Source organism: Labrus bergylta, chromosome 6 (genome assembly GCF_963930695.1).
Source record: "Labrus bergylta chromosome 6, fLabBer1.1, whole genome shotgun sequence".
NCBI lineage: Eukaryota > Metazoa > Chordata > Actinopteri > Labriformes > Labridae > Labrus > Labrus bergylta.
The window spans coordinates 13,314,283-13,328,442 of NC_089200.1; the positions used below are offsets into that span (position 1 = coordinate 13,314,283).

Sequence of the window (14,160 nt, forward strand, 5' to 3'; positions counted from 1 at the left end):
ACACACACACACACATCCATACAGATGCACGAATGTATGCTCTTACTAGCACAACTTATTGAATACTTGCTTGTTCTCACACATTGATACATGTGCACACATGCACACGCCTCCTCTTAACGCTGATGAGCTTTATCTCGCGTTTTTTGCGAGCCCAGCAGTGACCCCTGCAAATTTTAAACTGCTCTCTATTGATTTATCTCTCTTCTTGCCTTCCCCCTCTCCCTCTCTCCTTGTGTGTTGTTTTCACCATCTTTATATATTTATTTGACTCCAATTGCTTTCTCTGGAAAACAGCAAACCTGACAGGTAAGGTTTAGCTGTATTTTATTGCATTTTACTGGCGGAGACAAAGTAGCCTGCCTCAGCAAAACAGATGCCTTTAATTAGTGAGGTTCAAGGAGAATTTTGCGTACTTGATACGCTTTCTCAGCTCCTCATGTCTTGCTTACTAAAAGTTATCCCATTGTTCGTGTGTGTGTGTGTGTGTGTGTCTCAACTCTTGTTTGTCTTTATTTTCAGCCGCAAAAGAAAAGAATCAGAGCCACGCACCAAATGTTTGCTTAACAACGCAGACATAACACCCCACCATCCTACAGACCCTGTGGAGATGAGGCGCATCAACTTCCAAACTCCAGGTACAGAAAGGATACACAGCACATTCAGATACCAATAAAGTGTCAATGTAAAATTTAAAAAAACATATATTAGGGTAGTTTGAGCTGCATATTCAAAGTTTGTGTGTGTCCAGATAGGACTGACAATAAAAATAAGATTTCCTTTTCACTGAGATTTAGTAGATATTTTGAACACTTAATGCAGTGTTACATCCAAATGTAACTGAGTGAAAAAAGAAGGAGCTCTGTATTTTAAAAGACTTTTTTTTTTTTTTCACACTTTTTTGTCAGAGTTGTAGAAGAAGAACTGGATTATAAGAAGCTAAACACACCTTCATAATAACTTTATTACTCTGGCTGATTTAAAATGATTTCAGAAGTTTTAATGCTTTCAAAGTAAAAGTTTGGCAGAGATTTCAAAACCTCTCTTTGGAACCAACTAAAATTGGAAAATAAGTTGTGAAAGTTTGGCCAAAAAATTATGAGCAAGAACTCTAATCCCAAAGAAAATACTGTTATTGGCGGCCATGTTGGCCATACTGTATATGTTATCACTTTGGACCTTTATTCCTCGAATTGAGTTAATCCTTCACAGTGATAACCTTTTACTTATGTTTAAAAAAAAAAAAAAACACATGAAAGTGTTTTTATATACACGTGATTTACATGCGTCTTTGTAGATTATAACATTGGCACACACATGCACACAGCCTACACAGATATTAACTCTTCACAAGTGATGCAATGTAGAGTTAGACTTATGCTGCAGCATGAAATATGTCCATGAAGTTCTCCCACGTCATTCTGTTCCACATTATGTGCCTCCATAACAACATGTTAGCCATATTTATGTGTTTGCCATTTCCCGCATTTTTGAATAACAACGGGTTAGAAAATCATGTCTGTTGATGGATTTGATGTTTTGATGCTGGAAACAAATCCTGTTTTTAAATTCTCTTCTGATTTACCTGTTTCTTCTTTTGTCTTACTTTCTGCCTGGTGTTCATCCGAGCTTAAGCCTGGTGTTAACAACAGAGCACATTCGATCCCCCCCCCCCCCCCCCCACTCATTCTCTAAGGCCTCCTCATCTTCCTCCTGCCTCCTTTTCTGATCAATTATCTATCGGCCTGTCTTTCTGTTTTCTAGCCTGCATTTGAGGCTACAGTTTTTTCTTATTTGTCTTCATCAATGTTTCCTAGTTTGCTTATTTGTGATTGTTGTATTTGGTTATCTAACTTTCCACTTCCTGATAAGAAGCCATGTTGGTAAAAAGGAAAGAAAGATTACTTAACAGGGATGTTCAAGTACTATATAAGCGTGTGTGAAAACCTGTAATCCTGCGCTTTGAGTGGACAGAATGTTCAGACCAATCTAACTGCCGTCTAAGTTACCTCTTTCTAAACATAATGGATGAGCTTGTGTTTCCACAAGATGGATTTATTCGATTCTCTCGTCGAGGACTCTGTTTGACACAAGACTGAGACCTGCATCTTGAGGAACTCGAACTGTATTTTTACAGACATCTTTCTCACCTACCCCAAACAAACGGCAGAAAAGGAGTAAATCCTCCAGAGAGAGAAAACACATCCACCTTCTTGCACCGAGTTCCCTATTTCTTCTCTTTTTGTTCCCTCCTGCCTCTCCGTCTCTGTGCCCGTTTGTCTCTCAGCCATCCATCTGTCATCCACAGCCAGTCTGTGCTTCATCAAAAGGCTCAAATTTCAAATGGAGCGTTTCTCTTCCCCTTCGTCGGGAGCCCAGTTATGCAGGCTGAGTTTGTATCTTGGAGAGAAAAAAAACTGGCTTCTTTACATCAGAGAAAGGCGATATGAGGATGAAAGGAGCAGCACAAACCCACTTATACACGGAAATGTGGAAGTTCAATTTTCTGTCCTCAGCTTTATCTTGCTTGATATTCAGAGCCCTATCAGTGCTTCTGTAATGACAAGGTTATAATGGCAATTCCTGTTATTTGTCTCTGGCTTCCTGCATTTTCCACTGGCCCCCTTTACTGCCCTCCCCCATTCCTCAAATAATGGACACTATTATTACAAATCTCTTGCTCTTTTTTTTTTTTAACATAACATTCACCAATACAGGCCGAGACCTCTCTTTATATATGACAAGCGTTCTTGTCCGACAGCTCTGCCGTTGTTCCGCAGGATTGGACGATGTCGTTATCTCTGCACCCGGGGAATTTAATTTGAATGGACATTTTAGCCCAATTAAGTGGGCCGGTGAGCATTTGTGAACATCCCCATCAGCTAATAGCGACCATTGTTCAAATGAGCATACTCCCAGTGCACTTAGCCAAGGCCTCTCCAACCCAACAGAGCATATGCAGCATCGGCAATGTGTGCTCACTGACCCCTGGTGCTGGGGAACAAAAAAAATATGCTTTTGATTAGGCTTCCTATAAGCTAATGCATTTGAGAGAGTGTGTACATTTGGTCGGCGTGTGTCTTCATGTGTGTGTATGTGCGCTGTAAAGCCTGTTGGTAATGTGACAGCCTCACAGTGACTTCCCATAACTCCTTAGGGTGCAGAGTGGCTCGTTTTGTCATTATCTTCATTGGTGCCTGGGGTTTAATTGGCAAATGGGGCCAAAGTAATGAAGCAGCACGACTCAGTGGATATCTACTGTCTATCTCCAACCAAACCCCCCCCCCCCGTCACCCCACCCTTTAACTACTCACTCTTTCTCCGTCTTTTTTCCTCTCTGTTTTTCAGTGTATCTAAATCATGCGGTAACAAAGATGTAAAAATGTAACATTAATCTTACCTCAAAGCCCTATTTTCACGCCAATCTTCGTCATCCGACACTGTGCAAAGTAATATAAATTCAAATCATTACTGCTCAGGAAAAAATACAAAATAAATCCTTACTCCTTCAAATTAAAAGACAGGTGAACTGAGTTTCGCTCTGCATTTACATTTAGCACATCTCTGAAATATTCCCATTTATGCCGTCTCCATCTGCGTTTCTCTTTATCCCCCCACCCCCTCCTCCACCGCAGTGTCGCGTATGGCTCTTCATGCCCGTATAATTCTGTCAGGAGAAGTGACTTCCACATTTCAGCATTTAAAAATCAAAAGATTTTCTCCCAGACAGCATTGCACACTTGCTACACCCACAGACACCAGCCAATCACTCGCATGCATCAGCACACGACTTGTTTCTCCAGATTACAGCAGCGACTGCAACAGCCGTGCCCTCCTCCTCACAACCAGTCCTGTTGGAACACACACACACACACACACACACACACACACACACACACACACACACACACACACATACGCACACTTACACATAAACGTAATCAGACATGCTTGCACCTCCCTCCTGCTGTCATGAATGGCATTCAGAGACAGAGGATCAGAGCACCCCCTGCTCGGTTTAATTAGTCATTGTCACAAATCAATTAGGGAGAGGTTCAATGTCTTCTTTTCTTTGAAATCATTTGCTGCCACCAGCCTCACGACCTCTCCCTGAGATTGAAGTGCAAATTAAACCAAGCAAAACTCAGATTAGCCAATTTAACTTCGAATGATTGAGCAATGTTTTTAAATTGATATACATCCTCAGAATGTAATTTTTAAGGGAGAAACAAATAATGCAACTTCTTTTGACTCCCAACTGAGATTGATGACCTACCCGCCCCTTTTTACTTCCTCATAGAAGAAAAGTTTTATTGTTTCTGGACAAGACATTTTTTTTGTAAAAGAACAGCAAGTTTCTGTGAAAAAAACGTATTTTCCTTCCATCCTTCTCTTCTTCTACATGCTCTTGATAAAATTATTTATTTTCTGTGGATTTGCCATCTTGGGTCCGTGTTATCCTTTCTCATGACTGAGTGACCCCGTCATCTGATTTCAGCTTTCACTTTGCCTTCACTTGATGGGCAGGTTGGCAGCATCCCATCACACTGCATCTTTTAGCCACATGTCCAGCTAACGTCGTCACAGATGGCGTCTTTCTGCATGAACAGCTGAGGCGAACCTGAGTCTTTTTGGATATAGCTTTGCTGACTGGAGCCTCAGAGGACTTCTCCTCTGGAAAATAAACGATTTTCAACAATCACCGAAGTCCCCCAGAGCTCTGATTCCCAACAGGTCTGTCTCCACAGATGTCAGACAAGAATCTGGACACTTTTCCACACCTTTCACTCCCGATGCCTCAGCCCGCGATGAGGACAAAGGGAACTTTTCATTGTTAGTTTTCTGGAAATACGAGCTGTTTGTTTTTCTTTCTCTGTCTCATTTGCTGTCAATTGGCCCTTCGAACTGAGGTTGATGAAGGTTAAGACATCTTTTTTTTTTTTTACAAAAAAAATGTGACAATTTGTCATGTCTATGAGGCAGTCTGGCCTCTAATCTGGGATTCAGGCCTCCCGAGCAGTGCCTGAGATGGTGAACTGTTTGGTAAAAATATTTACCTTTCCCTTTCTTTTAATTTACTGACCTTTTAACCATTTAGCACATTTTTATTTCCCCCTTGCACATGGCCTTTTGTGTTGCATTCCAGCCTTTTGAAACAATGTCCCCTTATGTTTGCTGTTCTTTACAGATTCTGGTCTAAGCAGTCCTCAGAGTGAAGCAGATTTTGACTATGAAAGTTAGTCTCTATGCTTTTAGCACTTGCGTTCCAGCTTTTCTACTTTTCTTTTGTTCAAGCACCGCTTGCCACCATTTACAAATACATAATTTGCATTTGTTTGTTGTTGGTTTTTTACATTATGCAGCAAAAAACTGTCAGCACTAATGTATTTGATGTTAGTGTTCAATTGGTCCACTGGGCTGTTTTTCCCTTTATTCTTTAATTGGATGTCAGTCACTATATTCACTTGGGCTGTTGGCTGTTCATTAATCCACCATGCATAACTAACCTGTACAATCACTTCTGTAGAGATGGTCGAGAGGTGTTCTACTTTTACAGGACTACGATCTCTGTTATCCCTTATCTCAATCTCAACTCCTTGTTGTTGTTCCCCCTTCTCCTTCCTCCTCCTCCTTTACCACCACTGCTCCATTTCCATTTTGAAGTAACAGGGTCTTTTCTGCGCTCCGAGATAACGAGCAGAATTAATTAAAGCGGTGGCAAACAATGGCTCGATATTTGATCACCCCCTTTCGCTGCTCACTGCAAAAAAAAGGATCATCAGAGAGAGAAAAAACACTCTTTCTGGTTTTATCCTTTCCCCCTTTATTCCTCTTTTATATTGTTTGCTTACCCACATGCAGACTTCTTCCTTTTTATATGGAAATATGCAACATCATAAACAGGCTTTCGGAGAGAGACTGCTTTGGCTTATCAAAAAGAATCATTATATTTCTCAGGCGAATCGACGGCGGATCGTGAGATTGGAAATGTGTAATTAGACGCTGGTTTGTTTTTCTGTGTTCATTGATCATGCTGTTGATTGCGCTGACAAAAAAATTGGAAGTCAGTATGTGGATGGGGAAAAAGCTGTGGGTTGTGATGAAAAGAAGGATGTGAGCCTTTGAAAGGATGAAGGGAATAACAACAATTTGCCCTTGAGTGACTCGCTCAAGTACGGGTCACGGGAAAGCCTCGTTTTGAAACTAAATCTTTCTTGGATAAACGTAGCGATGCGCCGCGCAGAGCATAAATGACAAAATGAGTAAAAGGACAAATCAGGCGTAAGCGACTCATTTGTATTGAGGACAAAACAAACTGGCGCTGCTGGAAAAGTACACTGACAGGGAGGAATAGATGCACAAACAGATTGGGTTAGGCTGTGATTGGTATTTTTTGAAGGGCGAAGTAAGATAAAGCAAAATGATATTAAAGTATTCCATTTTATTTTTTTCATACAAGTTCTCGAAACCATGCTACCAAAGATCGAGGGAATAAACAAACAGGGTTATATATATTCCTTCAGCCAATCCTGCTGGCAGTGCATCATGCTTCATTTGGATTTTTATATGTAAACACTTTGGCCTGATATATCGCTCAGTAATGAAGTAGGCACTTATATATGCAGACAGTAATGTGGGCAGTAAACATAAACTGAACTGAATTGATAGAGTTTGAGTACTTCAATAATTCACGCATACTCACAAATACACATAGCCATAAAACTCACGAGCACATACGCACAGACGCAGCGCAAAATATTCTTTGATCTCCACTCTTGGAGAAGCGAGGGCACCTCATTTGCATTCACGTTTACTTATTTATCTCGCTCATTGCTTCTGATACCTTCTCACTCTGAATTTGAGGCGAGTAAACTGAAACTTCATAAAGCTAGTCACAATGCTTTATATATAACACCCTAAGTGATGAATGGACAATCTCCATCTCAAGTGGTGCCATCACAATCTCCATACTTTTTGTCCGCTCAATGAGAATCTCCAGTATGAATCAATAAGCAAGTAGTTTTATCAAAATACATTGATATCATTCAAGTCTTTCTATAACCTTGTAAGATATGAATATAAGCTGTTGAATAGATACCCAGCAGAGCCTTTTAAATAGTCAAAGACATCTATTGATTTAGTAAAAATGTAATTTAAATATCTCCTGTCGACTGATGATACACTTTCTCTTTTCCTATTTCCAACACACATCACAGCATCCAGTGCTTTCTCCATTTGTCTCACATGTGCTTTATAATCTTTGTTAATCTTAATGTAATTGACACTGCTGAATAGTTCTCTCAGTGTAAAATAAATTAGCATTACTAATGAAGACTGTCAGCTCAAAGAGTTGAAATTCCTCTCTTAAGCGACACAAAAGCAAGCCAAAACGTCAGTGACCCCCTTGACATTGGCGACTATTAGGCATTGTGAGAAGAGGAAGACTTAAGGATGGTTAATGGGATTATGCCAATTTTCCATGGCAAATTAAGCCTGGGTAACTTGTTTTGTGAAGAGATTTGTCGTTTGGTCGACTTTTTGACCCCGTCACTCGGCAGGAAAAAGAAACCTCGTGCCTCAAACAAGAAAGCGTTGGGGTATGGCCAGTCCACATGCAGTGACAGAGCCACAATCTATGCCTGCTCCATATTGCATTACATGGCCTAAGCATTATGCTCCTAAATGGATTAGTGACTGGAGTGCACAGCAGGGCTGATAATATTGTGGCAGCAGCCAGAAAATATTCAGTGGATATTGTAGACGGCCACAAAAAAAAAATATATGTATTCCCACCCAAGTGAGAAGCTGGTCCTTTTTGGGAATGTGTTAAGATTAAAGGCAGAAGGATGAGGGAGAATGTATTTGAAATGCAACGGAGAATCCAACTTGTTTGGTGATTTCTTAGATTAAGAAGCTGGGGTTTACTGTATGGAGAAAACCAGCAAATGAAGTCTCAAAAACAGCAGCTTGCTTGCTTTGCACCGACTTGCTGGAATGGAGCAGCTCACCGTGTCACTCAGCATCACTCACACTCCTTAACCTCCTTATACCACATCCCACCTCCCTTCCCATGAGCCCCCCAGGTCAGGGCTCCGTTCAAGAATAAGCAGTCAAAGGTGTCACAACAAAGCACAGCAAAGATTTAGATAACAAGAACTGTGGGTTGGATTTTTTGTTTTAAAACTGGGATCCCATCATTCCTTCATTGGTGCTGCAGATAAAAGTTTCAATGTTAAGAAATATGAATAATGTAGCATCCACGTCCTGGTAATTGAATACATCAAAGTTGACTTGAATTTCATTGGATGTGCTTAAATTAAAACCAACTTAAAAGACGCATTTACATCGCAAGGTTGTTTTCTCTTCAACTAGGGATCCAGTTTGTGTTCCCTCTCTCTTTTGTTGAAAGCAGCCATCCTGAAATCAAACATGACTTTTGATGTACAAGAGATTTTTCTGCTAATCTTAGCATTTCATTGATTCCAGAATATAAAGCACTGCTCTGTATCATGTTTTGTGATTTCACCATCAAACATTACATTTTACATCTTGTGCCGTTTTAACTAATTTCCCAAGCTATTAAAATTTGATGCCTCTGAATGTTTTGACATAGTTGGTCTAGCTTTTTCTCCCCTTTTGTACGCATCAATAATTAGTCTTATTGGTGCACAATGATTTGTGGCCATTATGGAAATAATGTACAATTCGGTCTGTGGGTGTTTGCTACCAACTTCTTAAAAGAAAATGTAATAGTCCATGATTGACGGACCATTTTTCTTAGCTCTGACCTGGCCAATCAGATTCCTGTAACATCCTCAGTCAATACATTTGTACTGTGTGTGTCATTCACCATGTTCTGCACAAGCTTCCTCACCACTAAAACCCAACCTCCATTGTTTGTATGCAACAAATTGTCCCCCAGAATGTGTGCCTTTACCTTTAACTTGTGTCCAGTTTACTGTGCTAATGAGCTTTCTCTTTCTTTCTTCCCATGTGGAATTTCTCTTCTCATTTTTGGCGCTCAGGTATGATGAATCATCCTCCCATCCCTATCTCAGAGCTGGCGGAACACACAGAACTTCTCAAGGCCAACGACAACCTGAAACTCTCCCAAGAATATGAGGTGAGTGGACCGAAAATTCAAAGGTCAGAGTTTCCACTATGCATTGATTTCTGTCTTGTTGTGTTTACATTGGGAGTGAATACAAGCATCCCTTCTTTCCACCAGGGACATGACTGTTTCTCTTCTTTAAGCCTTTTTTGCCCCTGCATGTTGACTCTTAATGCATCCAGTCCTACAACAGGAAACATTTAGTTTCCCCCCCCCAACGCTGTAAACCTAAGAGAAACACTGAACTGTATGTGTCACTAGGCTTCAGATTATTTCATCTCCTTAAAAAGGAGTATTTTTTTAGCCTTTACCTTAGCTGACAAGCATAACGCTTTAGCTGTCTTTAACCTTAACTTTAGAAAATTTAATCAACATTATGGCTCAAGTTGGACTATAAAAGTGTTGAAAAATTCATGACACACTCCAATAGACAAAGAGTTAAGAGGTTTTTCCAAAATGGAGATATACTTGTTGATAGCCAGAGCCCAGAGCGCTTTTAATGGCTTTTTAGGGAAAAGCAAACTCACAGTCAGGCTCTAACACAGTACGTGTGTGTGTGTGTGTGTGTGTGTGTGTGTGTGTGTGTGTGTGTGTGTGTGTGTGTGTGTGTGTGTGTGTGTGTGTGTGTGTGTGTGTGTGTGTGTGTGTGTGTGTGTGTGTGTGTGTGTGTGTGTGTGTGTGTGTGTGTGTGTGTGTGTGTGTGAGAAAGAGAGAGTGTATGTGTGTGTGAGAAAGAGAGAGAGTGTATGTGTGTGTGAGAAAGAGAGAGAGTGTGTGTGTGTGTGAGAAAGAGAGAGAGAGTGTGTGTGTGTGTGTGAGGTGTGTGTAAGAAAGAGAGAGAGAGTGTGTGTGTGTATGTGTGAGAAAGAGAGAGTGTGTGTGTGTGTGTGTGAGAAAGAGAGGGAGTGTGTGTGTGTGAGGTGTGTGTAAGAAAGAGAGAGAGAGTGTGTGTGTGTGTGTGTGTGTGTGTGTTAGGTGTGTGTAAGAAAGAGAGAGTGTGTGTGTGTGTGTGTGTGTGTGTTAGGTGTGTGTAAGAAAGAGAGAGTGTGTGTGTGTGTGTGTAAGAAAGAGAGAGAGAGTGTGTGTGTGTGTGTGTGTGTGTGTGTGTGTAGAGTAGAAGCTGAGCTGTCTGAGCTCTGAGACCGTGGCGGTTATAAATGACACTAGAGTTGATTAGAAATCAGGAGTGCTGAATCAGCTCTCGTTTGCATACAAGCAATATCCCCTCCTCGCCATCCCTAAATCACCGTGCCTGTCGCCTCTCCGCACGCCAGCCCAACGCAGGAAGCAGGTACGCCAGCAAAGATTGCTGTCATCATGCCTGCCGGGGAATGTTGGTGGATAATGACTTCTCATAGCCATCCAGTATTTCTTTGGTATTTATTATTCATAAATCCACATCCGGGCTGTGTACCAAACGGACAAGCTCGTTCCATTCAGGGGAAAGAGAGACGCGTTGCCAAAGTTGACGCCGCGCTACAACTACAACTTCTAATTACTTGGCTTTGAGAGAGAGCATTAAACCGCCCGCTCATCTCTTTTCCGGCGCCGTCTTTTTTTTTTTTTTCGCTCTCTGTCTCTGTCTGTACCCCTGCCCCCTTCACACAGCCACCCCCAGGAAAAATAAATGACCAAATTAAATAGAGAAGTGTAATTTTAATTTTGTTATTTTCTTGATGAATGGCTGCTCGTCCAGGCGCCCTGGCTTGCCAAGCGCAGCTCCACGGGGCTTTGACTGATTGGTTTTTAGCCAGTCGGGATGTGAGGGAGAAGGGGGGGCAAAAATAGAGAAAAGCAGTAAAGGAGTGGAGAGGGGAGAGGGATGAGGTAGGGGAGGTTTGGTTAATGATGAGGATTCAGCGTGGGGAAGAGAGAGCGAGCCATCTCTGCTGGAGAGCACAGATGAAGAGGAGATTATCTGACGTACACACGGCAATGAAAAGGCAGCCGCAGTTTCAGCAGACAATACTGAAGCATTAGTTTGTTATCTATCTACTGTCAGGCAGTTAGTCGACATGTTCTGCAAAGACTGCCATCCTGACAAAAGATGTCATTCTTCTTCAAACATATCATCATGGATCAAAAAAGGGGAAGAGGAGAAATCCTTGTATGAGTAATAATATTTAATCAGCTTTTAAATCATTTCTAGACGCCGTTATTCCTCCAAATTAAGAACTGGACATTTGCAGTGCACACTTCCAAAATGTAATTTATGAAACAATTTGCACTGCACAGATGTGCTCTTTAATTCTTAAATTGGGAGATTTTTCAGGGAATTGACCCCAGTTTTTATCCTCACACACACACACACACACACACACACACACATACACACAGAGTGAGCCTCAAGGAAATCTAAAAAGAAAGAGAAAAATAGCAGGAGGGCGACCGCTGGAGAGGGAGCATAAACATCAGAGAGGAGACGGGAGATGGAGGAAGAGAAATAGACAGGGAGAAAAACCTGCAAAAAAAGTGAAAGACTTTGAAGACGGAGATCAGGAAAACAGGGACAAAAAAAGATGGCGAGAGATGAGAGCAAAGAAAGAAAGGAAAGCGATAGAAAACAGAGGGAAGCTCAATAATTGGCGTCATCATTGCGTGGAAACCACTAGATCAGCTAACCAGTTGGACTTCATTCAGCTCGAGTCTTTCTCTCTCTCTTTTAGTTTCTCACCCGCAATGCAGGAAGCCCCAACTGTAAATATCCACAGAGCCTCCATCCACGCTCCAACTGAGTTCCAAACGGCCATAAGCAAGCAAAGAACTGTAATGGAATATTTGATTAACAAGGGAACAGAATATGTATCAGTAATTGTTGTATTTAAAATAGGCGGATGGATTTGCCACTTCTCCCTCTGTACCATTCCCCTCTGGGGGGGGGGGGAACCGTCGCCTTCGTCAATGTTGTTATTTGTCATTATGCGCACACTACATTAGGGATCTTGATAAAGTTCTCTGTGCAGCCGCAGTGAGCTGATTTTACATGATAGCATGTTGTTCTTTCTTTGGGGAAATCAATCTCCCCCCCCCCTCCCCCCTTCTATGATAACATTCAGGTGATATTGTTTTTGCTCTTCTCATTTCTACTTTGTTTGTGTGTACATCTTCTCCATGTTTCTCCTGCCCCCCCGCCCCTTCCACCACCAGTCCATCGATCCCGGCCAGCAGTTCACCTGGGAACACTCCAACCTGGAGGTGAACAAGCCCAAAAATCGCTACGCCAACGTCATCGCCTACGACCACTCTCGCGTCATCCTGGCTCCCATCGACGGTAAGGCTCTCACACTTCTGCACCTTCACCACTTCAGTGATGAGCTCAGCTCTTTGCACATCATTTGGGAAATGCTCGTAATTACAGAGTCAATTTAAGGAATTAGGAATTTGTGGTGGAGAGACAGACACGAGACCACGAGACAGTAAAGATTAAACTACAACACTGCAGAACACAATTCATTACTACAATTAGGATACATGTAATATACTGTTTTTCTGCACTTTAAAACAGAATGGCATTAATAACTGGATTACAGTGGATCTTGGATCTGGGTAAATGATTGATGGTCATAAAAAATGGTTTTTGTGGGAATGTTGTGGGAACTTTGACAGCTTCTTTGATTCACAAACTCTCCTTTTTAGGAGTAAATTGAAAGAAATAGGAAGATAATAATGAAGTTCTTCAAGAAGAAAAAAGGCAGTTCTAGGCAGTTCAAATTAAACTCTTCTTACAATCAGATCGCTCATATGCTTGTACAATATTTTTGCCAAAAATCATCAACTTTATGCATAGAAGAACTTTACATTGTTACATTGACTATAAAAATGGACATCATGTCTCCACCTCTTCCCAATTGTACAAAGTGAAGCTAAAACACCCCCGTGACGGGTGTTTGAGCAGTAGAGACAGTTGTTGGAGTATTGGTATAGTCGTCTTGAGCCTCTCCGAAAGAGGAAATCAGGAAAATATGTTCAGCAGACTTCGCTGAGTAAATATTGTCTTGAGTCTGTGCAGTAGCATGAAGCAAAATAGAATAAAATATGAGCGAAAAGGAGTACAATTATTTATACTATTTGCAGTTCAGCTTCAGTTCAGTAGCAGGCAGAGAATTCTATCATGAAACTACATTTTGTTGGAGAATAAAATAAGGATTTTCTTTAGCACAACTTGGTCTCAAACACCTCAACAGTTTATAGAATTATGTTACTTATTTTTGTGGGTCACATGAGGACTTGTTTCAGTTGTCTTCAGAGCCAGTACAAAGAGTGACCCAGAATCTTAACCAGTGTTTTCACCATCCAAATTGTCTCATGAGATCTGCCCTGTTCTCATGACTTCCCCTCTAACTGCCCACAGACACACTGCTGATAAAAAAAAAACTCTTCCTCTGACTCCTAAATCTCTAGGGACATTGTCAGAGGTAGTCACCCTTCACCGCTGACATTGTTCTGGCATTGCATCACCAGAAAGAGCTGCAGACTGCTCGCAGTAGTGCCAAACACGCTTCTCCACAGTACTCCTCTCCTTTTGTGTGAGCTAAATGCTGCGACTAGATTTCCACATTTCAGAATTGCCGGGCCAATTTGAGGGCGCGACAACATGCGTAACAAAATTATCCCTCGGAAAAAAAAAAAAGGCCTCGTCCATAAATGCATAAATTAATCATGTCTAAAATTTCTATTTTACACTGCAGTGGTTTTGCCATTAGTTGCAGCAGTAGAACAATTCATGCACGCCGCCATTCTCTGTTCACTTAGCTATGACTAAAGCCGAGGCACCCCTTTTGGATTGTGCGACGTGGTATCCGTTTTAATGACGTTTGCCTTTCTTTACTCTCTCTCTCTTTCTTTCTCCTTATATCCCTTCTTTCATTCAGTAAAATTCAATTCTCCCCTTTGCACTTTGTTCCCTCTCTCTCTCTGTCTTCTCCATCTCATTCTTCCTCCCCACCATGCTTGTTGTCCTCACTGAGTCTCCTCGTTTAAATTAGCCCAGTCAAGTGTTTCATTGTTTGTCGCTTGAGTGCGGAGACGTCAGTCAAAGAGATGTGACT

At 41.4% G+C, this 14,160-nt stretch overlaps 1 protein-coding gene across 2 annotated transcripts in view; it reads left to right on the forward strand.

Moving 5' to 3' along the window:
- The window catches only part of ptprsa (protein tyrosine phosphatase receptor type Sa), a 224,310-nt gene that overhangs the window by 184,810 nt on the left and 25,340 nt on the right, over positions 1–14,160 (forward strand). For both annotated transcript variants that reach the window (XM_065955772.1, XM_065955773.1), the window contains 3 exons: positions 523–638; positions 9,027–9,124; positions 12,260–12,383. In XM_065955772.1, the coding sequence (XP_065811844.1) occupies positions 523–638; positions 9,027–9,124; positions 12,260–12,383 (338 nt within the window). The remainder of the gene's footprint in view (positions 1–522; positions 639–9,026; positions 9,125–12,259; positions 12,384–14,160) is intronic.